Here is a 26415-nt window from a genome sequence, read left to right on the forward strand (position 1 = left end):
AGCACATCTGGTTTTAAGGATCTTTTCAGCTACATGTTTACAGTTTTTGGACTATTATCCTGAAATACGTAACTACTACCAGCTAACTGATTCTGTACTCAAGTGAGCGTGCATCTGATAACTGTCTGGCTGTTGACTTCAATTTTACAGAAGTTAAATCGTCACTGTATTGTCTGCCAATGTAAATTTGATGTTAACAGGACAACAATTTATAAATCAAGGTTGTCTTCAATTGGTTTCATTTGTGTATAGATAAATAGATGTGTAATCAAAAGTTAAGCCTGTATGCACGTCAGCCCTGCCACACATCATTTGTCTCTAGTAAACTTTGATCTTGTGATATTATGTTTACACTATCCGTGCTACCCATCATCCTTGGTCTATAACATAAAGAATGTAATTTAATTATAGAAAATCTCTAGCAACTATAGGCAGCTCATTTTTCTGCCTTCTTTCACAAACAATAATTATACAATTTGTGAAACAAGGCAAAAACAGTGTTTGTTTACTTGATGTCACATTTATACGTTTCACAACAAATAATCCAATATGCTCTACCTAATAGTGGAGTGGGTTATAGGCTTGGTTCAAATGGCTCTGAGCACTATGAGACTTAACTTCTGAGACCATCAGTCCCATAAAACTTAGAACTACTTAAACCTAACTAATCACAGGACATCACACATATCCATGTCCAAGGCAGAATGCGAACCTACGACCGTAGCGGTCGCGCGGTTCCAGACTGTAGTGCCTAGAACTACTCGGCCACAAGGGAACTGTGTGTGTGTGTGTGTGTGTGTGTGTGTGTGTGTGTGTGTGTGTGTGTGTGTGTGTGTACGTGTGTGTGTGTTAGCAGTTATTTTCACTTCCTTCTTTCAATTTTGATCTATTTTCTTGCCGTAAGCACTGAATTAGCGAGAATATCGTCGTTGCGCTATTGTTTTTTGTCATTTAGCACATTTTCGTTATTATTTATGGCCTTCTGTATGAAATATTCTTCCTGAGAGTGCTTATTCGATACCTTTTCTTGTTATGGAATAAGACTTCCAAGACTGTTTTCATCTCGCTATGCTGATGATTTTTTTCATTGGTGTTGGAGGTACTCACCCTTCATTGCACTTGTGTGTTCTTTGTACATGGCTTTAAAATTTCTTGCACTCATTCCAAATATTAATAGTTGATCTCAGAGATTTTCTTTTGTCAAGGTGAACTACAAATTTTATACTCATCTTCCATTGAATTTGGGTCTCTGAAATTTTATCATTCCGAGTTATGTTCTACTACGCTAATACAAAACTTTTTCCAGTCTCCATTATAGTTTGGTTGTGTTCAGATGACCTTCAACGTGATATCGCTAATTAAAGATATGTTCAGTTCAAAGTTGTTTGGTAACTAATGGTGGAAAACGCGTAATTCTTTGTTTCTTAGTGACATACGGACGAAATGTAAATCACGGTTTCGCTCTTTCAGTCTGGCGGCAAAAACGTGAATGACAGCGATCGACAAGGATGATGAAGCACGCTGATAACTGACGTTCAGATGTGAAATGTCGACGCCATATCCTACTGTGTTTATGTGTTCCGTACTGCTGTCGGCATTCTGTGGGGACTTCTGGAATTTCTCCAGATATCATGTGACAAGAGTCCATGTCCTCTGGACAACAGTACAAAGACGGGATGTTCTCTCTTTGATTCTTCTGAATATTTTTCAGATACAGCAAATTAAACGAAAGTATATAGGAAGATAAATTATACTCTGAATTTGCAAAATTTGCCAAGTCGGTCAATAAACAACCAATGCTGCACTAGGAGGATGGAGACGTTTCAGAAGGCCCCTTTTTCTGTACTAAGTTACCCAAGAGACTAACCAAATAATCAGACATTAACCTGAAGTCAGCAATAAAAACTAAGTTTAAACTTAAGCCAAAAACGACTACCGGATGCTACACTTACGGCTCCTTAATGGGACATAAATTTGTTGTCAGTCTATAGTAATTCAAATGATATACCGATTATTGTATTACAGTATTTAGCGAAATATCGACAAACGTATACAGATTTTGAAAGCTGCATGTTACACAACAATTTCTCTTTCTCAATTGCTAAGCATTCAGTAAGTCACGAATTAGTCTTTGCTAACATTTTGCAAAGACAATGTGTAGTCTGTACCGATAACAATCTGTAGCCAGTATCAATATGCACTACTTGTTCATTGATTTTTGTCTCTCCATGATATTTAGGAGGAATTACGTTACGTCTGGTGGTTTATGCCCACTCCCAGACAGTGAGCTAATGGATGGTTTCGCCACGTTCGCGTATAACTTTCCAGGAGTCGTAAGGTTAGACGTAGTCCTGAGACGACAGCAGCAGTCGGCTGATTTGGTGAGAACTTTCCATGGTAGTGGGCCACGTGCTGGAGTCATTCCATTTGTGTGCCACTTGTATCGCATATTTTTCATGCCATAGTGTGGTGAACTTTTTATGATTTGCTAAGACGAGCAATAACTTAGGTGAGAGGTGTTACAAAAGTTCAGTCTCGGTGTTTCTCTTGAGCTAGGATCTGGTTTGAGGAATGGTTTATGGTCACTCAGTCCGAAGTATTATGTATTCAGTTTCGTCATCCTCTTCTACAATCTATGTCATTCTCTATTTTGCTAAGAGTTTTACACATAAATAAGAATTTGAGTGATTCCTGCAATTCTCGATTTACATTCCACGTGTATCTTTGATGTCTACATACACTCCTGGAAATTGAAATAAGAACACCGTGAATTCATTGTCCCAGGAAGGGGAAACTTTATTGACACATTCCTGGGGTCAGATATATCACATGGACACACAGACAGAACCACAGGCACATAGACACAGGCAACAGAGCATGCACAATGTCGACACTAGTACAGTGTATATCCACCTTTCGCAGCAATGCAGGCTGCTATTCTCCCATGGAGACGATCGTAGAGATGCTGGATGTAGTCCTGTGGAACGGCTTGCCATGCCATTTCCACCTGGCGCCTCAGTTGGACCAGCGTTCGTGCTGGACGTGCAGACCGCGTGAGACAACGCGTCATCCAGTCCCAAACATGCTCAATGGGGGACAGATCCGGAGATCTTGCTGGCCAGGGTAGTTGTCTTACACCTTCTAGAGCACGTTGAATGGCACGGGATACATGTGGACGTGCATTGTCCTGTTGGAACAGCAAGTTCCCTTGCCGGTCTAGGAATGGTAGAACGATGGGTTCGATGACGGTTTGGATGTACCGTGCACTATTCAGTGTCCCCTCGACAATCACCAGACGTGTACGGCCAGTGTAGGAGATCGCTCCCCACACCACGATGCCGGGTGTTTGCCCTGTGTGCCTCGGTCGTATGCAGTCCTGATTGTGGCGCTCACCTGCACGGCGCCAAACACGCATACGACCATCATTGGCACCAAGGCAGAAGCGACTCTCATCGCTGAAGACGACACGTCTCCATTCGTCCCTCCATTCACGCCTGTCGCGACACCACTGGGGGCGGGCTGCACGATGTAAGCGGAAGACGGCCTAACGATGTGCGGGACCGTAGCCCAGCTTCATGGAGACGGTTGAGAATGGTCCTCGCCGATACCAGACGAGCAACAGTGTCCCTAATTTGCTGGGAAGTGGCGGTGCGGTCCCCTACGGCACTGCGTCGGATCCTACGGTCTTGGCGTGCATCCGTGCGTCGCTGCGGTCCGGTCCTAGGTCGACGGGCACGTGCACCGTCCGCCGACCACTGGCGACAACATCGATGTACTGTGGAGACCTCACGCCCCACGTGTTGAGGAATTCGGAGGTACGTCCACCCGGCCTCCCGCATGCCCACTATACGCCCTCGCTCAAAGTCCATCAACTGCACATACGGTTCACGTCCACGCTGTCGCGGCATGCTACCAGTGTTAAAGACTGCGATGGAGCTCCGTATGCCACGGCAAACTGGCTGACACTGTCGGCGGCGGTGCACAAGTGCTGCGCAGCTAGCGCCATTCGACGGCCAACACCGCTGTTCCTGGTGTGTCCGCTGTGCCGTGCGTGTGATCATTGCTTGTACAGCCCTCTCGCTGTGTCCGGAGCAAGTATGGTGGGTCTGACACACCGGTGTCAATGTGTTCTTTTTTCCATTTCCAGGAGTGTATTTCAAGTAAATATAGATCATTTAATTACATTTTGTGTTACTCATTTGTATTTTCATAAGTCATTTATTTAATATTTATCTGTGTTACTAGGTTAGCATTTGTCTAATGCTATCTGAGATGAAGAAGTAATACGAATTACACATTTTGTCCCACTTCATCACCGTTCAATACCCCGTCCACTGGACTCATTTTTCAGGTGTTTAAGTTACATTGTCGTCTATTTATGAATTCAGAATTGGCCTGGTAGGTTTTATAGGTGTGCTAGCATGATTCATGAAATAACTTCGACAGTGCATTGCACTGATGTGTTTTGTATTCCGTAACAGTTCCTGGAAGAATGGAAAAGAAAACTGAGAATGCGCTATGTGAAGATCAGTTTGGCTTTAGGAAAAGTAAAGGCGCGAGAGAGGTAATTCTGACGTTATGGCTAATAATGGAAGCAACGCTGAAGAAAAATCAAGACACGTTCATAGGATTTGTCGACCTGGAAAAAGCTTTCAACAATATAAAATGGTGCAAGCCGTTCGAGATTCTGAAAAAAGTAGGGGTAAGCTATAGGGAGAGACGGGTCATATACCATATGTACAACAACCAAGAGGGAATAATAAGAGTGGACGATCAAGAACGAAGTGCTCGTATTAAGAAGGGTGTAAGACAAGGCTGTAGCCTTTCGCCCCTACTCTTCAATCTGTACATCGAGGAAGCAATGATGGAAATAAAACAAAGGTTCAGGAGTGGAATTAAAATACAAGGTGAAAGGATATCAATGATACGATTCGCTGATGACATTGCTATCCTGAGTGAAAGTGAAGAAGAATTAAATGATTTGCTGAACGGAATGAACAGTCTAGTGAGTACACAGTATGGTTTGAGAGTGAATCGGAGAAAGAGGAAGGTAATGAGAAGTAGTAGAAATGAGAACAGCGAGAAACTTAACATCAGGATTGATGGTCACGATGTCAATGAAGTTAAGGAATTCTGCTACCTAGGCAGTAAAATAACCAATGACGGACGGAGCAAGGAGGACATCAAAAGCAGACTCGCTATGGCAAAAGTCATTTCTGACCAAGAGAAATCTACTAGCATCAAATACCGGCCTTAATTTGAGGAAGAAATTTCTAAGGATGTACGTCTGGAGTACAGCATTGTATGGTAGTGAAACATGGACTATGGGAAAACCGGAACAGAAGAGAATCGAAGCATTTGAGATGTGGTGCTACAGACGAATGTTGAAAGGAATGACTTCCATGGTACTATAGGGAGCTGTAGAGGGCAAAAACTGTAGAGGAAGACAGAGATTGGAATATGTCAAGCAAGTAATTGAGGACGTAGGTTGCAAGTGCTACTCTGAGATGAAGAGGTTAGCACAGGGGAGGAATTCGTGGCGGGCCGCATCAAACAAGACTGATGACCCAGAAAAGAAACAAAAAAAAAAGAGTTCCTGCCAGTTGCGTGTTCATATCTTTCGTAACATGCCATTACTTAAATCCCCGGAAGAAGTACACTCCTGGAAATGGAAATAAGAAAACTTTGACACCGGTGTGTCAGACCCACCATACTTGCTCCGGACACTGCGAGAGGGCTGTACAAGCAATGATCACACGCACGGCACAGCAGACACACCACGAACCGCGGTGTTGGCCGTCGAATGGCGCTAGCTGCGCAGCATTTGTGCACCGCCGCCGTCAGTTTCAGCCAGTTTGCCGTGGCATACGGAGCTCCATCGCAGTCTTTAACACCGGTAGCATGCCGCGACAGCGTGGACGTGAACCGTATGTGAAGTTGATGGACTTTGAGCGAGGGCGTATAGTGGGCATGCGGGAGGCCGGTTGGACGTACCGCCGAATTGCTCAACACGTGGGGCGTGAGGTCTCCACAGTACATCGATGTTGTCGCCAGTGGTCGGTGGTTGGTGCACGTGCCCGTCGACCTGGGACCGGACCGCAGCGACGCACGGATGCACGCCAAGACCGTTGGATCCTACGCAGTGCCGTAGGGGACCGCACCGCCACTTCCCAGCAAATTAGGGACACTGTTGCTATTGGGGTATCGGCGAGGGCCATTCGCAACCGTCTCTATGAAGCTGGGCTACGGTCCCGCACACCGTTAGGCCGTCTTCCACTCACGCCCCAACATCGTGCAGCCCGCCTCCAGTGGTGTCGCGACAGGCGTGAATGGAGGGACGAATGGAGACTTGTCGTCTTCAGCGATGAGAGTCGCTTCTGCCTTGGTGCCAATGATGGTCGTATGCGTGTTTGGCGCCGTGCAGGTGAGCGCCACAATCAGGACTGCATACGACCGAGGCACACAGGGCATCGTGGTGTGGGGAGCGATCTCCTACACTTGCCGTACACGTCTGGTGATCGTCGAGGGGACACTGAATAGTGCACAGTACATCCAAACCGTCATCGAACCCATCGTTCTACCATTCCTAGACCGGCAAGGGAACTTGCTGTTCCAACAGGACAGTGCACGTCCGCATGTATCCCGTGCCACCCAACGTGCTCTAGAAGGTGTAAGTCAACTACCCTGGCCAGCAAGATCTCCGGATGTGTCCCCCATTGAGCATGTTTGGGACTGGATGAAGCGTCGTCTCACGCGGTCTGCACGTCCAGCACGAACGCTGGTCCAACTGAGGCGCCAGGTGGAAATGGCATGGCAAGCCGTTCCACAGGACTACATCCAGCATCTCTACGATCGTCTCAATGGGAGAATAGCAGCCTGCATTGCTGCGAAACGTGGATATACACTGTACTAGTGCCGACATTGTGCGTGCTCTGTTGCCTGTGTCCATGTGCCTGTGGTTCTGTCAGTGTGATCATGTGATGTATCTGACCGCAGGAATGTGTCAATAAAGTTTCCCCTTCTTGGGACAATGAATTCACGGTGTTCTTATTTCAATTTCCAGTAGTGTATTATCAGCAATTAGTCATATCCATATGTATGTACGGTGATTATAGTCAGGGGACAAGATCCCCATTGCACAGTCTGCAAATATAAGCTGATCACTATTAATCTTTTGTAATTGCATATCGTTGTATGGGTAACTTTTAACGGTGTTTGATGTTTAGTCATAAAGCCTATAGCCGGGTTGTAACAGCTGCGCATGAGTGAGAGCTACTGGCTTAATCTCTTATTCTTTACAAAGTCAGACTGCGTTACAAAAAGCCCCTTATGTCATAAATTTGTGTGTGAAAAGACATCGATTAACTAATAAGTGTTATAGACGCCACTTGAGTTTGTTGTAAAACTTCCTAAAACAGCTTCCACGTGCACCTTTACAAGAAAAACATTCTACAATGTTAATCTACCTTTTTGAGGATGTGGTATGTTTCCGATAGTACTCTAATGAAACATGTCTTTGTTTTGAAAAAAATTCCTTAAACAATACATAAATTTCCTTTATTTTATTTCTTTGTCTGGAGTATTGTTTACTGAAGTCATCTGCCACTGCCATGTGAAAAGAACAGTACGTTCGTTCACTGAATGTTTCCGTGGCATTCACAAATTACTATACGCTCTGTGTTAACGCCAGTGGGAACAAGGATAAAGCTCCTACGTGATGCTGTCTGACTGTATTATCGTATGACATTCATAGGAACCACATGCAGATAGTTCGGTGCTTTTTATGTCGCGATCTGTATAGTGGGTCCGAATAAAATTGCGGGAGCGGCGGTGACTTTAAATGGTGTCGCGCAAGACCCACATTCAAATATATAACTGTTAACAAACATTCTCTTCGAAACAAACTATTTTTCATATAAATGCTGATAGTTCGATTAATTTTATACACCACTAAGCTCGGACCTGTCATATGGATGTCTAGGAGAGAGGAGGGGGGGGGGAAATTGCCGTCACATTCTTTTCACCCTTTAACAATTTTTTTATTTATTTTGATTATTTAATGAACTAGGAGTTTCTTTACTAGGTTGCAACACACTTTCCATGGTTACCAGGAACATTATAACATATACAAATAAAATAAATAAAGTAATGAATATCAAAATATTGTTATACCTTTATCAAGAAACCAACACTTTCATGTATATCAGATTAAATTAAGAAATCATAAAAGAAAATACAGTAGCAAACGACAAACAAGAAAACAGAAAATCAAAGTCAGAAATTACTATTAAGTTTTTCTTTCCTATTCACTTTTATTTTCAGTTTCACAACCTTTGCATACGATTGTTTTTGTGGAAGGAGGGGAACACAAATAGTTGGAATACCTGCAACAAGCTATATACATTTTGTCATCTTGTCTTTTATAAGAATTTTTACTCTTCAAACAATGTGACATCTTCTTCTTGAATAAAATTTAACAGATCGAACAGTTGCAATACTGCTGGGCAACGTTTTCCCTAGAACACTTTCCATTGCAGAGATGATAGGCTTTTCTAAATCCACGGTATTATTTACCCTCTCTTCCACAGCTGGGCTAACGAGCTGCTGACCTATTTCCAGCAGATACAGCCTTCCTACATTATGCTGCTTCTTATTTCAGTTTCGGTTGTTTATCATGAAAATTGTTCCAGCATACAGACAGGCAATATCTATCAAGGTCAAGAAAGGAGATAATGGCCACCTTCTCGTCCCTCGTTTTATTGAATGATATCGAGTCATTTGATCAATGCTGTCTGTGCCCCCTTTGGTTTCATTGTTGCAGAGATTGATATTTATCTTTTTCTTCTCTGTCGACTCGTCCAACTTGTTATTATTGTGTTCTGTGGAAAGAAGTAGGAGATTCTTAGTAGGCTTCAGTTTGGAGATGTATGAAACCAAGGTAACTGGTGCGTTGCCTGTTTTCGGATCTATGAATGACAACTTAGAGGAATACAGCTCTCGACCCTGCGTCTTCTTTAGCTGTTCAGGTATGTGTTTTCTGTTACTCTTCAATGCTCCCACCAAAGTTGAATTGTCATCATTGTAAAGCTACTCCGCTTTGTCTATAGGTGCATAATATGTTATGTTTCTTCCACTTCCTGTCAGTGGATTCACTAGGCGTCTAATAACTGCTTTTGAACTCCGTTCCTCGGCAGATCGTTCATCATTGCCTGCATAGAGCTCCATTTTTAGGACATACCGGGTGTGTGCCACTGATAACATCCTAATCAATGTGCCATACTTCTCAAGCTTGTCTCTCATAAAGACCTTGAAGGGACATCTTCCTCGAACTGAGAGAGCATTTCATCGATCCGATCGTTAGATCTGCGCTTGGTACGTAGTATTTCACAAACATTTCTTCAATTTTGTCGAAAACTACACGAAGGGGCAAAACGTATATTGCTTTCGTCTTTCGGTTCTTGTTTCTTTATCATCAAATCTAATCAGGGGCTAAAGTTCTCCACATGGAATATGACTTATTGTAGCTATGTAGATATTCTTTCCAAGTATTTTTCCCCATAAGTCCTCAAGAGGCAATCTAGTTTCATTATTCGTTCCAATAAGTATCAAATTACCAATGTAGTCGTACATTTCTTCTATGGTTGTAAGTTTTAAGTTCTTATTACGAGGTATTGGGTCTGTATTGTCCACGATAATCTTCATTATTTCTGGAGTTACAAGCTTTTTCAAAGATACTGGCGCACTGGAGGTCAAGCCTTCATGAGTAAAGCATTCATGAGTCAAACCTTCACGAGTCAAACCTTCACGAAAATTCACTATGTTTTGTTGTGCAGCAAAGATTAAGTTCAAAGATAAGGAGGCTTTGTGCATAGAATGTGATATCAACTCACAATATTGAAGATAATGGCAATGTGGTCCACCTCAGTATACACACACACATACACACACAAATCAGGGTGAGTCACTAACAACTGCGGAGCTCAAAAGTTTGTGGGACAAAAGTTGCATGGGACAACGGGGGCCATAATATGACGTTGGTTTTTAGTTGCTAGGTGGGGTCGCTTCAGGGATATGAAGGTCAACTTTGCTTTTTAGATGGGATGCTATAGTTTGGTACTTACTTTCTGATAGCGACTGTCGAGACAAATTCAATGATGTCTAACAGTAAAGTATTTGGACGTCAACGAAGGGGCCTGTAATTCTGTCCTCCAGAATCCCACATCTTACTTCACCGACCACGGTTTTTGATATGGTACGTGCAGTAGCCAACAAAAATTTTCTGTTGGTCAGTAATGCATGTTATGCAAATTAACATTTCCATCGTTCACGAATGTAGCCTCGTCAGTAAATAAAATCCCATTAATAAATGTTTCATCCCTCTGGGTCTGAAGTTGAGCCCATCAGCAGAATTCAATGCGACGCATACAATACCTACCAGTTAATTCCTGGTGGAGACTGATATGGTAAGAAAGATATTTATCGCTATCCATAACATGAACAACACTACTCTACCTTATGCCAGATTCCCTTGCGATTCGACGCGAAATAACACAAGGATCTCAGATAACAGGGGTAAGTGCATCAATTCCGGTTTCCTGGTTAGTAACTTTCCTTTGACGGACTTGTTTCCGATGCGTTAAAGGTCCAATTGTTCTCAGTATGTCATACACATATATAAAAATGTACGGCGTGCAGAGAGTGCGTTGAGGATATCATTCAGCGTATAAGTCTGTAGCTCTCACTGAATTTCGGTGGCATTTTCCGTAAACGAGAAGCATATCGACTTGTTCTTCGAAGGAATACATCGTTCACATTCTCTTGATTCGACGATATTTGTCTTACCGTTCCTATTAGTGTTGTATTGCGAAACCGTCGAATGTTGTTTACATGTCAATGGAACGTTAGATGGATACGCCGTATTCGGCGAACATTTACTATTTGCACAACATACAAGAGAGAATTGTCAGAGCATGTGATTCGATGAGTGCCGATGTGATAAGGAATACTACTCAATCCATGATAAGTAGATTGATGCACTGCATTGATACCAATGGTCACCACTTCGAACATCTTCTGCCAATGGATGCTCATGCCGCCTTTTTGATCTTCGTTGACCTTCAAAGACCTTATTATTATACATCGTCGGATTCGTTTCGATAGTCGCTATCAAAAAATAAGTACCTAGCTATAGCATCGAAAATAAATAAGAAAACAAAGTTCAGCTCCATGTATTTGACGAGACCCCAACTAGCAACAAAAATCCGTCATATTATGGCCACCGTTGTCCCATGCTTCATTTGCCCGCAAACTTTTCGGCTACAATCATACTTTCGGAGTTATTCTTGGTGGAAATAGTTAGTGACTCATCCTAAATGCAGAATTTTTTCATCACAAACATAAGTATCACCGGACAGAACAGAACCTTTGGAAAGAAATATCCAAAATCGTCTGCTTCTGTCTGACACACCTGAAGGTACTTTTTTTCTTAAAAAAAAGGCTTTGAATTAGAAACCAATGTAAGTTAGAACTTCCATTTCGTATGTAAGTAATGAAAAAAGTTGTGGAAAGAGTTTCTACCTATCTTCACAGAGCATCAAACATCCAAGAAATAATAATAAAACGAGTAAGCCATAATAAATCAAATCAAAACTCATACTGTAAAGTACTAAAAATATTTCGGACGTTTAAAACTGCGGTTTATAAAAAATGTGAACCACACAAGAAAAAACTGAAACCGCGCTTATAAATAAATAATTTGGTAGTATTAATTTTACGTACAAAATTATTCACTCGGAAAACCTCTTAAAAACCTCCCGAAGACATACATTAAGCTGCAGTGTAATCAGGTAACTAAACATGTGAAGTAAAATAACTTAAAGCATAAGTTGGATTATCCACATGTGACGCACATATGCCCCCACCTGGAACATCCGCCTGTGAGGTGCTGTGGAAACAAGTTTTGTTGGGTAAATCGGCACAACGAGGCTCGTGAGCTGCACTCCACTGCTACATAATACCAAATGGGACTCTTGTAGCTTGCTAAAACCGTAGAGCTACACTATGTGATCAAAAGAATCCGTACACCTCAAAAACATAGGTTTTTGATTTTAGGTGCATTATGCTGCCACCTACTACCAGGTACTCCATATCAGCGACATCGTAAGAGAGCGGAATGGGGCGCTCCGCGGAGGTCACGGACTTCGAAGATGGTCACGAGACTGAGTGTCACTTGTGCATACGCGAGATTTCCACATTGCTAAACATCCCTGTTCCACTGTTTCTGAAGTGATAGTGAAGTGGAAACGTGAAGGGACACGAACAGTACAAATGCGTACAGGCCCAGCTCGTCTATTGAGTGACAGAGACAGCCGAGAGTTGAAGAGGGTCGTAATGTATCCAGATCATGACGCAGGAATGCCAGACTGTATCAGGATCCAATGAAAGTACTGTGACAGTTAGGCGGGAGGTGAGAAAACTTGGAATTTATGGTCGAGCGGCTGCTCTTAAGTCAAACATCACGCAGGTAAATGCCAAACGACGCCTCGTTTGCTGTAAGGAGCGGTATACAATGTGGCGATCCGACAGCGGTTTGTGCATGTGGCGAATGCAAGGTGAACGTCATCTGCCAGAATTTGTAGTGCCCACAGTAAATGTGGGAGGCAGTGGTATTACGGTGCCGTCTTGTTTTGCCTGGCACTATTACAGCGCAGGCCTACATGGATGTTTTATGCGCCTTCCTGCTTCCCACTGTTGAAGAACAATTCGGAGTTGGCGATTGCACCTTTCAACACGATCGAGCACCTATTCATAATGCATGGCCTGTGGCGGAGTGGTTACACGAAAGTAAAATCTCTGTAATGGACTGGCTTGCACAGACGCCTGACCTGAATCCTATAGAATACCTTTAGGATGGTTTGGAACACCGACTTTGTGCCACTCCTCACCGACCGACATTGATACCTCTCCTCAGTGCAGCACTCCGTGAAGAAATGGCTGCCATTTCCCAAGAAACCTTCCAGAATCTGATTGAACGTATTCCTGCCAGAGCGAAAGCTGTATTCAAGTCTAAGGGTGGACGAACACCATATTGATTTCCTGAATTACCGATGGAGCCAGGTTTCCAGAGTGTTTTGATCACATAGTGTATTTTCAGCGCCTATAGCGGAGCAAACGTAAATCATATCAGCCTGTGAGATGGACATTCTGTTCTAAGCGATAAGCATTTTAACATGTTTTTTTATATTTGGTTTGAGATATGTTGAGCCCGTAGAGGAAAAGAAACACCAATGAAGCAACACTTCTAATTCTAAGACTTTCGTTGTACATGCTTGTTTACTATGTCTCACAAATGAAGAAAGTACCTCATTGCGCGATACCAACAGACTACTTTAAATGTAGTTCAATTAGCGAGGAATGTTACTTCGGTTTTAATACAGGTTTAACGCAGCTCTGCACACTAGTTTATCCTGTGCAAGCCTCATAATCTCTACATAACTACTGCTACGTGCATCATTTTGAACTTGCTCACTGTGGAGCGAAATAGGAGAAAAAAACGGAGTTAACAAACACGCCATTCTCCAACACGATGTATTTTTATTCAACCGACCAAAATGTTTTTGCCGGTATTTTACAATTGTATAACGGAATTTATATCGTGACAACAGTATACCTGTTGTGCTATGTAGCCAGTGGTGGCTCCCACACTTCTTGTTGCAAATATTATGTGTTTGCTGCTCCTCCCAACATTTCACAATTGATGACACCATGTTTTTATTATTTATTCAATTTAGATTCATGTATATGAGTGTGAAAAAACTGTTTTGAAAAGAAAAAAGGTTCAAATGGCTCTGAGCACTCTGGGACTTAACAACTGAGATCATCAGTCCCCTAGAACTTAGAACTACTTAAACCTAACTAACATAAGGACATCACACGCATCCATGCCCGAGACAGGATCCGAACCTGCGACCATAGCGGTCGCGCGTTTCCAGATTAAAGCGCTTAGAACTGCTCGGCCACAACAGCCGGGTACTGTTTTGAAATCCCACATATCGAATAATGTACGATGTGGTGAATTTTGAATAGCAATTGTAACAAACTGCTCTTCCTTTAGGAATGTAATGTTGATTTTTACACATTTTATATTTTAATGTTATGCTTACTTTATGTGGCCACATAACTCTTCCTGTTTTGAGCCTTCCTTTGGTCCTCTTTTTATAGTTATTTCTCACCATATGTCTGTTTATATTGAACCAAGCCCATGGATTTTTTCAATTTATTTTGTGTTATAATACTTTCATGCACTATACGTCATGAGGTACTGATGTTCCCGACACTGGTTCCTACATATAATAGGGGACATTTAGTTGCCACCTTTTCACGCACTGTGTACTGGTTGTTTATCGAAAAAAATCTGTCGGTTGTCTTTCTGTACAAGTAATAAGGTCTGGGTTCTTGTTTCTAGGAATAGCTTTCAAATATTGTTGACTTACGATGTAAGGCAGTCGTTATCTCTGTCACACCAGCAATTGATAGAATATTAAACTGCAATTATTTATGGGATTTTGTACGTATCTTAAATATATTTTTTTTAAATACGGTGCTCCAAGTAATGTTGTTTGTCCTGTGATATGCCACGTACTGTATACAATATTTTATGTCCATTTGTATGCCCTTAATGTATTTTTTGGTCGCAGACTGTTTGTTATACATGACGTCAACTAAGCATGGCTCGCCAGCAATACATATAACCTGCCAATGATAAGTTTTATCGAGAGTCCTAACGTCTTTGGATGAATATGTATCTGTGACAGCAAATTACCATTTGCTGTCAGTCACCATGTTACAATGAAATGAATACCCTTAAATGCATACAGGTGTTGATATAAGACAACGGAGACAGTTGAAAATTGCCCCGACCGGAACTCGAACCCGGGATCTCCTGCTTACGTGTCAGACGCTCTGTCCATCTGAGCCACCGAGGATACAGCGGACAGTGCAACTGCAGGGACTTATCTCTGGCACGCCTCCCGTGAGACTCACATTCGCAACTTATTGTCTCGCACTACATTAATAATGCCCCTGCCCATTATACTCTTTCCTCGCCGATTTACTGCCGATTCTCATAAGAGTTCGTGCACTGTGTGCATCTACACAAAACAAGTTGGTCAAATCGCCGGTGAGCCTTATATATATGAAGGTTTAAAGAACCACAACTCAAATGCTTCGATTCTCTTCTTTTCTGGTTTTCCCATAATCCATGTACTACTACCATAAAAGGCTGTGCTCCAAACATAATTTCGCAGAAATATCTTCCTCAAATTAAGATCTCTGTTTCATACTAGCAGGCTTCTCTCGACCAGGATTGCCCTTTTTGCCACTGCTAGTGTGCTTTTGATGTCTTTCTTGCGCCGACCATCATGGGTTATTTTGTTGCCTAAAGGTAAAACCCATTTTTCTGATAATTACGAACTCCTTCCACCATGTTACATTTTCATGTCGACAGATCCTATGAATTTGTATGATTTTTCTTCACTATTCCTTACATTGACAACAGTGACGTCAAAATTGCCTGTCTGGTGTCTTTACCTTTCCTAAAGGTAAAGACATCATCAATTTTACACATCATCAATTTTGTTTACCATCCTTCTGTATACTATACTCGTCAGCATCTTGGTTGCATGAACTGTTAAGACAAGTCTTACCCCCTCATAGAGGCTTTCAATGTGCTCCTTTCACCAATCCGCTGTCCCCTCTGCACTTAACAGTTGGATTTTAATTTCAGTCTTAATTTTAACACCCTTGCTACTAATTTCACCGAAGATTCTTATAACTTCCTATATGCTGAGTCAGTCCTTCCAACAATCATTTAAGTTTCCTACATTGTTCCTACAGCCTTAAATACCCTGCACTTCCCATTTATTTAATTTCTAAACGACTTGCATTTCTGTATTCCTTCTGTAATCGCTCATTTTGCTTTCACCATCACCTCATTAATGACTTTAGTGTACCTCAGTCACATTTAATTCTAATAAACGCCATTACCCTGGTTCCATCCTTTGATGTTAAACTTATACCACCATTTGAAGAAACTACCATTCCGTTCAACTGATCTTCCATGTCTTTTGCTGTCTCCTACATAATTACAACGTCATCAGCACACATCAAAGTTTTCATTTCTGCTCCTTAAACTGTAATTTCTTATCCAAATTTCTCCTTAGTTTCCTTGACAGCTTACTGAATGTATGATTGCACAACATCTGGTACAAATCAGAAACACTTCTCAAATACTTCTTCACTTTCATGTTCAACTATTACTCTTGCAGCATGAATTCTGTACATGTTGTAGAAAATCTTCGTTTTCAGTATTTAATCACTTCTACCTTCAGAAGTTCAAAGAGTGTGTTTCAGTCTTCCTCTAAATATACAAATGCTATAAACGTAGCTTGACCTTGTTTCAACCTACGATAGATCTGAGAGTCAATATTGCGTTCGTGTTGCTACAACGCTCTGCAGCACAGACTGATCGTTCACAAGTTCGGATTTTACAGTGGCTAGAGCATGCGTTTCAGGAATTTATTACATTCTTGATGAGATTTTAGGATATTTCGGCTGTCCCATACATCTTGAATATAAGGTGAGAAGTTTCATTTAGCGAAGTATGCGTCAGATGTTGTTGCGTCTCGAGTCGCTTGTAGGTGTGAGACCTACTCACCTGCATGTATCCACCGAGGCAGTGAGTGCTGTTGAGGAGCACGCCCACCTTGAACTTCTTGAAGCGGATTCGCAGCACCCAGTCGCGCGGGGTGCCGCGGAATGACCGGAAACGGTACCAGCACGTCATCGGCCGGCCGACGTTCTCCGCCGTCACCTCGGGACTCGCCACGTCTTCGTAGATGTCCACCGTCTTGTTGCAGTGGTCGCGCCGCGCCTCCGCTGCAAGTACGGTTGCGTCAACTTCGCAGTGATATTGGTAACCACTACGTGTGCATATAGAGAAAAAAGGAGTGAAAACATGTGCTTTCTATTGGAAAATAATGGTATTCAACGAATTAAAATATTCTGGGCTGCCAGTCACGCACATGTCCTATCCAGAGGAATCGCTGGTAGGTTATGGATTGGAAACTGGACAGACATCTTTGACTACATCTTTATTTACAATGAATCTCCAAAGAAACTGGTATAGGCATGCGTATTCAAATACAGGCGTATGTAACGAGGCAGAATACCGCGTTGCGGTCGGCAACGCTTATACAAAACAACAAGTGTCTGCCGCAGATGTTAAATCGGTTACTGCTACAATGGCACCTTATCAAGGTTTAAGTGAGTTTGAAAATGATGTTTTTGTTGGCGCATGAGCGATGGGGAGCAACATCAAAGAAGAAGCGTTGAAGTGGCGAATTTTCCATCCTTCACGAGTGTACTGCGAATATCAGGAATCAGGTAAAACTTCAAATCTCCAACATCGCTATGGCCAGAAAACGATACTGCAAGAAGAGGATCAACGACCACTGACGAGAATCGTTCAACATGACAGAAGTGCAACCCTTCCACAAATTGTTCCAGATTTCAAAAAGGAAAAAAAAGGTTCAAATGGCTCTGAGCACTATGGGACTCAACTGCTGTGGTCATTAGTCCCCTAGAACTTAGAACTACTTAAACCTAACTAACCTAAGGACATCACACACATCCGTGCCCGAGGCAGGATTCGAACCTGCAGATGTCAATGCTAGGCTATCAGCAAGTGTCAACGGTGAACGAATCAACGAAACATCATTGATATGGGCTTTCGCAGTCGAAGGCACACTCGTGTACCCTTGATGACTGCACGACACAAAACTTTACGCCTCGCCTGGGATCGTCAACACAGGCATAAGAGTGTTGATGACTGAAATCATGTTTCATGCTCAGACTAGTCTAGTTTCAAATTGTACCTACTGGATGGAGGTGCACGTGTATCGATGCAACTTCATCTACCGTGGTCCCTTCATGTCAGCAGGGGACGATTCAAGTTGGTGGAGGCTCTGTAATTGTGTGGGGCGTGTGCAGTTGGAGTGTTATGGTCCCCCTGATACGTCTAGATACCACTCTGAGAAGTGACACGTACGTAAGTATCCTGTCTGATCACCTGCAGCCATTCATGTCTATTGTGAATTCCGAAGGATTTGGACAGTGCGCCATCACACACGTCCAGAAATGCTACACAGAGTGGCTTCAGGAACTCTCATCTGAGCTTAAACACTTCCGCTGCCCACCAAGCTCCGCAGACATGAACGTTATTGAGCGTATCTGGGATGCCTTGCAACGTGCTGTTCAGAAGAGAACTCCCTCCACTCGTACTCTTAAGAATTTATGGGCAGCCCTGCAGGATTCATGGTGTCAGTTCCCTCCAGCACTACTTCAGACATTAGTCGAGTCCATGTCACGTCCTGTTGTGGCACTTCTGCGAGCCCGCGGGGGCCTACACAATGTTAGGAGGGTGTACCGGTTACGATTTAAGTGCTACGATCACGTAAAAATAAACGTGGGCAAGACACACACAACCCTGAGATTCATGGAAAGAAATCTTCATCCGCAAAGAACGACCTACAAAATATTTGTCCGACCGATACTTGATCATCAGTCTGTGAGCCTTAACAGAGTGGACTGACAGAGGAACAAAAAATGATCCAAAGGAGAGCAGCAAGTCTGTAAGACATTTACAGTTTCAAAAAGAGATAGCAAACTTAATGCACCGTTAATGTGAATGCTCAGGCCCCTGCGTGTAATGTGGATCAATCGAGATTTGAATGAAAATGAACCCTGATTTTAAATAATACAACGAAAACGCTCCCAATGATCGAATCCTAATGCACGTGGAGGTGTCACGAATTATGTTATTATAAGATCATCTTTTCCTATTACATTGTCTTGCAATAACCTTTCCATTACCTGTGTATATGGGCTAACTTTTAGGAGAAACGGAGGAAGTGAGTAGAGATACAATTACTTTTAACCAACGGGTTTCTTTAATTTTACTGGGAGTAACAGCTCACTTTGAATGAACAAGATAATCAGCGCCTGAGGAATAGTACTATTGCTGGAGACAAATTGCAAGATAATAAATCCGCTTATTACCGTATGTTCCTTAACAGTTAAACAAAATACTGTTCCCTCCTACGCATAAGTCGTGAAAGTACCATGAAGGTAAATTAGAGGGAACCGAGCTCACACAGTGGTCTACTATCATTCGATCTTTCCGTTCGACATTCGCGACTGGAAAGGAAATGGGATATTGAAAGAGATTTAAAATGTATCCTCTGCCACATACCTTATAGAGGCTCGCCAATTAAACATGTACCATATTACATTGCCTGCACATATCCAAACGAACTTTCTATTGTATTCAGAATAACACAAGCACTGCAATATCGTATTTATCCGCCGACACGAGGCAAACGACTTCCACGTTAACTCTCACACCTGTGCAGGAATATTCGTAGTGCATGTTCGATTACAAGTTGTCGACACGTTATCGACAGCATTTGGATGTTTGGGTCTGGACGTAGGTTTCTTAATGAGACTGCCTGCTCTTAGTGAATGGCGGACGTGTAATCATCCGATAAACGATATTTCTGTTTATGTATGCACACTATGTTATATGGATTTATGTTGGGTGTCAGCTAACGATCCTTGCTCGAGTGTTAATCTTTCCCAGATAGTCCTTCAACTCGTCACATTTGTCAACCATTGCGTCATCTCTACAACAGCAACGTCCTCTAGCAGCCACGTGGATCTTCCGAAGTTGTCTCCGAGGTCATTTGCGTCATGTACTCGTACTGTGAACAGGAATGATCCTATAAGCCTTCGGGTTCATTCGAAGTAACTTTCATTCATTACGACATTAAATTACATTCGACAAATCTGTCATCATAAAGGATATCGGTTCCACGAAAGGCTTAATTACAAGTGCTACAGAAATCAAAAAGTTTATTTACAGTGCCAATAACGACGGCACTTAGCAACACAGCGTGAAACCAAGTCACAGCTACATTAAAAAAACCGTGACGAATATAGAAACAGGACATTGGCTTATTGAGAGATGGACCGAGCACTGTTGACATAGTTGGAACTACGACATTACTGTCAGTTACCACTTGACTGTATCAGCCGAGTACTTGGCCGAAAAATCGTGCGTTTTCAATCATTTGATGCGGCTGTAAGCCCGAACACATATTGTGAAGCATTTCGACGCTGTACATTCTTGCAATGGTATTTAAGTTCCGTAAAACCACTATAACAATACGTGAATACAATAGATAGTGAAATTCCGAACTGACTATGCGAATGTAGACGAGATGTGGCTCAAATTCAAAGATATAGTAGCAACAGCAATTGAGATATTCATACCTCATAAATTGGTAAGAGATGGAACGGATCCCCCGTGGTACACAAAAAAGGTCCGAACGCTGTTGCAGAGGCAACGGAAAAAGCATGCGAAGTTCAGAAGAACGCGAAATCCCGAAGATGGGCTAAAATTTATAGACGCGCGAAATTTGGCACGTACTTCGATGCGAGATGCCTTTAATAGGTTCCACAACGAAACATTGTCTCGAAATTTGGTAGAAAATCCGAAGAAATTCTGGTCGTATGTAAAGTACACAAGCGGCAAGACGCAGTCAATACCTTCGCTGCGCAGTGCCGATGGTACTGTTATCGACGACTGTGCCGCTAAAGCGGAATTATTGAACGCAGTTTTCCGAAATTCCTTCACCAGGGAAGACGAATGGAATATTCCAGAATTTGAAACACGAACATCTGCTAGCATGAGTTTCTTAGAAGTAGATACCTTAGGGGTTGCGAAGCAACTCAAATCGCTTGATACGGGCAAGTCTTCAGGTCCAGATTGTATACCGATCAGGTTCCTTTCAGATTACGCTGATACTATAGCTCCCTACTTAGCACTCATATACAACCGCTCGCTCACCGATAGATCTGTACCTACAGATTGGAAAATTGCGCAGGTCGCACCAGTGTTCAAGAAGGGTAGTAGGAGTAATCCATTTAACTACAGACCTATATCATTGACGTCGGTTAGCAGTAGGGTTTTGGAGCATATACTGTATTCAAACACCTCGAAGGGAACGATCTATTGCCACGTAATCAGCATGGATTCAGGAAATATCGCTCTTGTGCAACGCAGCTAGATCTTTATTCGCACGAAGTAATAGCCGCTATCGACAGGGGATCTCAAGTTGATTCCGTATTTCTAGATTTCCGGAAAGCTTTTGACACCGTTCCTCACAAGCGACTTCGAATCAAGCTGCGCAGGTATGGGGTATCGTCTCAGTTGTGCAACTGGATTCGTGATTTCCTGTCAGGAAGGTCGCAGTTCGTAGTAATAGACGGCAAATCATCGAGTAAAACTGAAGTGATATCAGGTGTTCCCCAGGGAAGCGTCCTGGGACCTCTACTGTTCCTGATCTATATAAATGACCTGGGTGACAATCTGAGCAGTTCTCTTGGACTGTTCGCAGATGATGCTGTAATTTACCGTCTAGTAAGGTCATCCGAAGACCAGTATCAGCTGCAAAGCGATTTAGGAAAGATTGCTGTATGGTGTGTCAGGTGGCAGTTGACGCTAAATAACGAAAAGTGTGAGATGATCCACATGAGTTCCAAAAGAAATCCGTTGGAATTCGATTACTCGATAAATAGTACAATTCTCAAGGCTGTCAATTCAACTAAGTACCTGGGTGTTAAAATTACGAACAACTTCAGTTGGAAGGATCACATAGATAATATTGTCGGGAAGGCGAGCCAAAGGTTGCGTTTCATTGGCAGGACACTTAGAAGATGCAACAAGTCCACTAAAGAGACAGCTTACACTACACTCGTTCGTCCTCTGTTAGAATATTGCTGCGCGGTGTGTGATCCTTACCAGGTGGGATTGACGGAGGACATCGAAAGGGTGCAAAAAAGGGTAGCTCGTTTTGTATTATCGCGTTATAGGGGAGAGAGTGTGGCAGATATGATACACGAGTTGGGATGGAAGTCATTACAGCATAGACGTTTTTCGTCGCGGCGAGACCTTTTTACGAAATTTCAGTCACCAACTTTCTCTTCCGAATGCGAAAATATTTTGTTGAGCCCAACCTACATAGGTAGGAATGATCATCAAAATAAAATAAGAGAAATCAGAGCTAGAACAGAAAGGTTTAGGTTTTCGTTTTTCCCGCTCGCTGTTCCGGAGTGGAATAGTAGAGAGATAGTATGATTGTGGTTCGATGAACCCTCTGCCAAGCACTTGAATGTGAATTGCAGAGTAGTCATGTAGATGTAGATGTAGAAATCATGGCTCCTGTAATAGATTGTGTGCTGGTATAAGCTGTGAATATTCAAATTTCCAGTGCTACACACTGAGATGGCAGACGTTATTGGATACCTCCTTTCGTTCAGTGTAGTGCACAAATCAATGTGACATGGATTCAAAAAGGCACTGGAAGCCCCCGAAAAAATATTGAGCCATGGTGCTTCTGTAGCTGTGCATGACTGCAAAAGGGTTGGCGGTGCAAGATTTGTCCCGTAAATTATTGATGGGATTCACGTCGGCCGATCTGGGTGGCCAAATCATTCTCTCTAATTGTCCAAAAGCGTTGTTCGAGCCAGTGGCGAACAATTGTGACCCACTAACATGGCACACTGCGATCCATAAAAATGCCATCGATGTTAGGAAGATGGTGTCTATGAACGGCTTCAAATAGTCTCCAAGTAGCTGAACATAACCATTTCCAGTCACTGATCAGTTCAGTTTCACCAGAGGACCCAGTGCACTCTATGTAAACACAGCACAGTCAATTACGGAGCCACCACCGACTTCCACTGTGACCTGTTGACAACTTGGGTCGTTGGCTTCGTGGCACCTGCACTACACTGGAAGCTTACCATCAACTATGTCCAATTGAAATCGGGACTCATTTGACCACACCCCGGTTTTTCAGTCTACTAGGAGCCAAACGATATGGTCACAAGCCTAGGAGAGGTGGTGCAGGCGATACCGTGCTGTTAGCAAAGGCACTCGCATCGGTCGCCTGCTGCCACAATAGCCCATTAACTCCCAACTTCGTCGCACTATCCTAACGGATACGTTCTTCATACGTCCCACAATGATTTCCGCACAGTGTTGCTTGTCTGTTACCACTGACATCTCTGAGCAAACGCCGCTACGTTAGGTCTTTAACGAGTAGCCTTGTCCGTGGTGAGAGATAAAGCCTGAAACTTGGTGTTCTCGGCATACTCTTGGCACTGTGGATCTTGAAATATTTAATTCCCTATCGACTACCGGAAAAGAATGTCCAAAGCGTCTACCTCTAACTACCATTCCGTGTTAAAAGTTCGTTAATTTTCGTCGTGTGGCTGTAATCACGTCGGATATCTATTAACATGAATCATCTGAGAATAAATGACAGCTTCGCCAAGGCACTGCCCTCTTATACGTTTTGTACGTGATACTATGCTATCTGCATATATGAATAACGCTGTCCTGTGACATCTGTCTTCTTATTGTATACTCTCTAGCAACATCAACAATATAAAAACAGCACTGGCTTCTGCAGTTTGCTAGTTACTAATCTACGTTACAAAGTTACGATTACGATCTAAAGAAACTATATAATTTCGTTACAGTTTTACGTCCCTAGAGCTTTCATAATAAATTGGATACATGTTGCTTCAGACACTGTAAATTACTTTCGTAGGAACCTAACCGTGCCCCTATCGTGTGCTTTCCACTATAGTTTGGTGACGAAAGAAGTTCACAATTTAGAGGTTCGTTTGCTTGCCGTAAAGAGTACATTATAGAGCGTTATCACATTCTCGAATACTCGGAGAGTCGTTCGGTAGCTTTAAAGTATATAACCTGACACGGTGAAAGTGAGTGCTCTCGGCCAAAAATTTTGGCATTGCCCCATCTTCTTCTTCTTCTTCTTGTCGTTGGTTCAGCCGCAGGATTCGCTAATGATGAACAATCGACTGTCCTTTACTAGACCAAAACAGTCTTACCCGGGTGTAGTGCGACCGAATCTCCTTTGCCTAGTCTCGCAAACAAGCGGATAGGATGTTACAAAGTTACACACCAGAATAATATTAACGCGGAAGACGGTTTCACTAGCAATTGGAACCCCTTGTATAGTAATTTACCCGCGTAACGCCTACCGTGTACCGACAGAAGAGCAGGATTATAACGAATCTTTTTATTCACCTTTAGTTCCATTTATCTGCTTGTTTAGTGTCATCAGCCCTCTGGCCACTTTCATGCCGCCCGGCACTCTCTTCATCTGAGTGAAGCACTTGCTCCCAGCATCAACATTTATTTTTTGTATACATTCGAGTTATTCTCTCCCCCTACAAATTTGCTCTTTGCTGTTTCCTCAAGCAGTACTAAAGTTACTCCTGGGTCTACCTCGTGTCCTTCTATCCAGTGTTTTTGTACAGGGTGATTCAACTAAAACGTGCGCCACAGGTACTGCACAAATGGGAAGTGTTGTTGATGTGTAGTTTTCACTGAATGGGTTGGAAGTCAGGCGCTCTTATTGTTAGCCAGTCAACAGATTGTAGTAATACTTTGAAACGTTCTTTCCCTTTTTTTTCAAATATCCACTTTCGTAAACGGAAAAATGCATATTGACATTAACAAACTAAAAGTAGGTTCAATTAGAATGTGAGTGGCGTGTGTTACAGGAATCTATTGGGAGTCAGTTAAGAGATATAGTGTTTTGAAAACGTGCCATACCGACACTTGCACAATACCTGTGTGGCAGCACACTAAAGAACAACACAAGTGTGTAGACCAATAACGAGACAGTTGACCATCATACGTTGTGTTCAAAATAACCACCGACAGCAGCAGCCGGCCGTTGTGAGCGAGCGGTTCTAGACGCTTCAGTCCGGAACCGCTCTGCTTCTAAGTCTAGGAGACTGAGGACCTCAGATGTTATGCCCCATAGTGCTTAGAGACATTTGATTTGAACAGAAGCAATCCACGCGTCCACTGTGGTAAGGAATGAATGCTGCACACTTGCTACCATTTCAACGTACACTCCTGGAAATGGAAAAAAGAACAGATTGACACCGGTGTGTCAGACCCACCATACATGCTCCGGACACTGCGAGAGGGCTGTACAAGCAATGATCACACGCACGGCACAGCGGACACACCAGGAACAGCGGTGTTGGCCGTCGAATGGCGCTAGCTGCGCAGCATTTGTGCACCGCCGCCGACAGTGTCAGCCAGTTTGCCGTGGCATACGGAGCTCCATCGCAGTCTTTAATACTGGTAGCATGCCGCGACAGCGTGGACGTGAACCGTATGTGCTGCTGACGGACTTTGAGCGAGGGCGTATAGTGGGCATGCGGGAGGCCGGGTGGACGTACCGCCGAATTGCTCAACACGTAGGGCGTGAGGTCTCCACAGCACATCGATGTTGTCGCCACTGGTCTGCGGAAGGTGCACGTGCCCGTCGACCTGGGACCGGACCGCAGCGACGCACGGATGCACGCCAAGACCGTAGGATCCTACGCAGTGCCGTAGGGGACCGCACCGCCACTTCCCAGCAAATTAGGGACACTGTTGCTCCTGGTGTATCGGCGAGGAGCATTCGCAACCGTCTCCATGAAGCTGAGCTACGGTCCCGCAAACCGTTAGGCCGTCTTCCGCTGACGCCCAAACATTGTGCAGCCCGCCTCCAGTGGTGTCGCGACAGGCGTGAATGGAGGGACGAATGGAGACGTGTCGTCTTCAGCGATGAGAGTCGCTTCTGCCTTGGTGCCAATGATGGTCGTATGCGTGTTTGGCGCCGTGCAGGTGAGCGCCACAATCAGGACTGCATACGACCGAGGCACACAGGGCCAACACCCGGCATCATGGTGTGGGGAGCGATCTCCTACACTGGCCGTCCACCTCTGGTGATCGTCGAGGGGACACTGAATAGTGCACGGTACATCCAAACCGTCATCGAACCCATCGTTCTACCATTCCTAGACCGGCAAGGGAACTTGCTGTTCCAACAGAACAATGCACGTCCGCATGTATCCCGTGCCACCCAACGTGCTCTAGAAGGTGTAAGTCAACTACCCTGGCCAGCAAGATCTCCGGATCTGTCCCCCATTGAGCATGTTTGGGACGGGATGAAGCGTCGTCTCACGCGGTCTGCACGTCCAGAACTAACGCTGGTCCAACTGAGGCGCCAGGTGGAAATGGCATGGCAAGCCGTTCCACAGGACTACATCCAGCATCTCCATGGCAGAGTAGCAGCCTGCATTGCTGCGAAAGGTGGATATACACTGTACTAGTGCCGACATTGTGCATGCTCTGTTGCCTGTGTCTATGTGCCTATGGTTCTGTTAGTGTGATCATGTGCTGTATCTGACCCCAGGAAT

At 43.5% G+C, this 26415-nt stretch overlaps 1 protein-coding gene across 1 annotated transcript in view; it reads right to left on the reverse strand.

The window, feature by feature from the left end:
- The window catches only part of LOC126334711 (cubilin-like), a 450438-nt gene that overhangs the window by 161951 nt on the left and 262072 nt on the right, over nucleotides 1–26415 (reverse strand). Inside the window, exon 3 of the mRNA XM_049997222.1 lies at nucleotides 16715–16935. Coding sequence (XP_049853179.1) covers nucleotides 16715–16935 — 221 coding nt within the window. The remainder of the gene's footprint in view (nucleotides 1–16714; nucleotides 16936–26415) is intronic.

Source organism: Schistocerca gregaria, chromosome 2 (genome assembly GCF_023897955.1).
Source record: "Schistocerca gregaria isolate iqSchGreg1 chromosome 2, iqSchGreg1.2, whole genome shotgun sequence".
NCBI classification, from domain to species: Eukaryota; Metazoa; Arthropoda; class Insecta; order Orthoptera; family Acrididae; genus Schistocerca; species Schistocerca gregaria.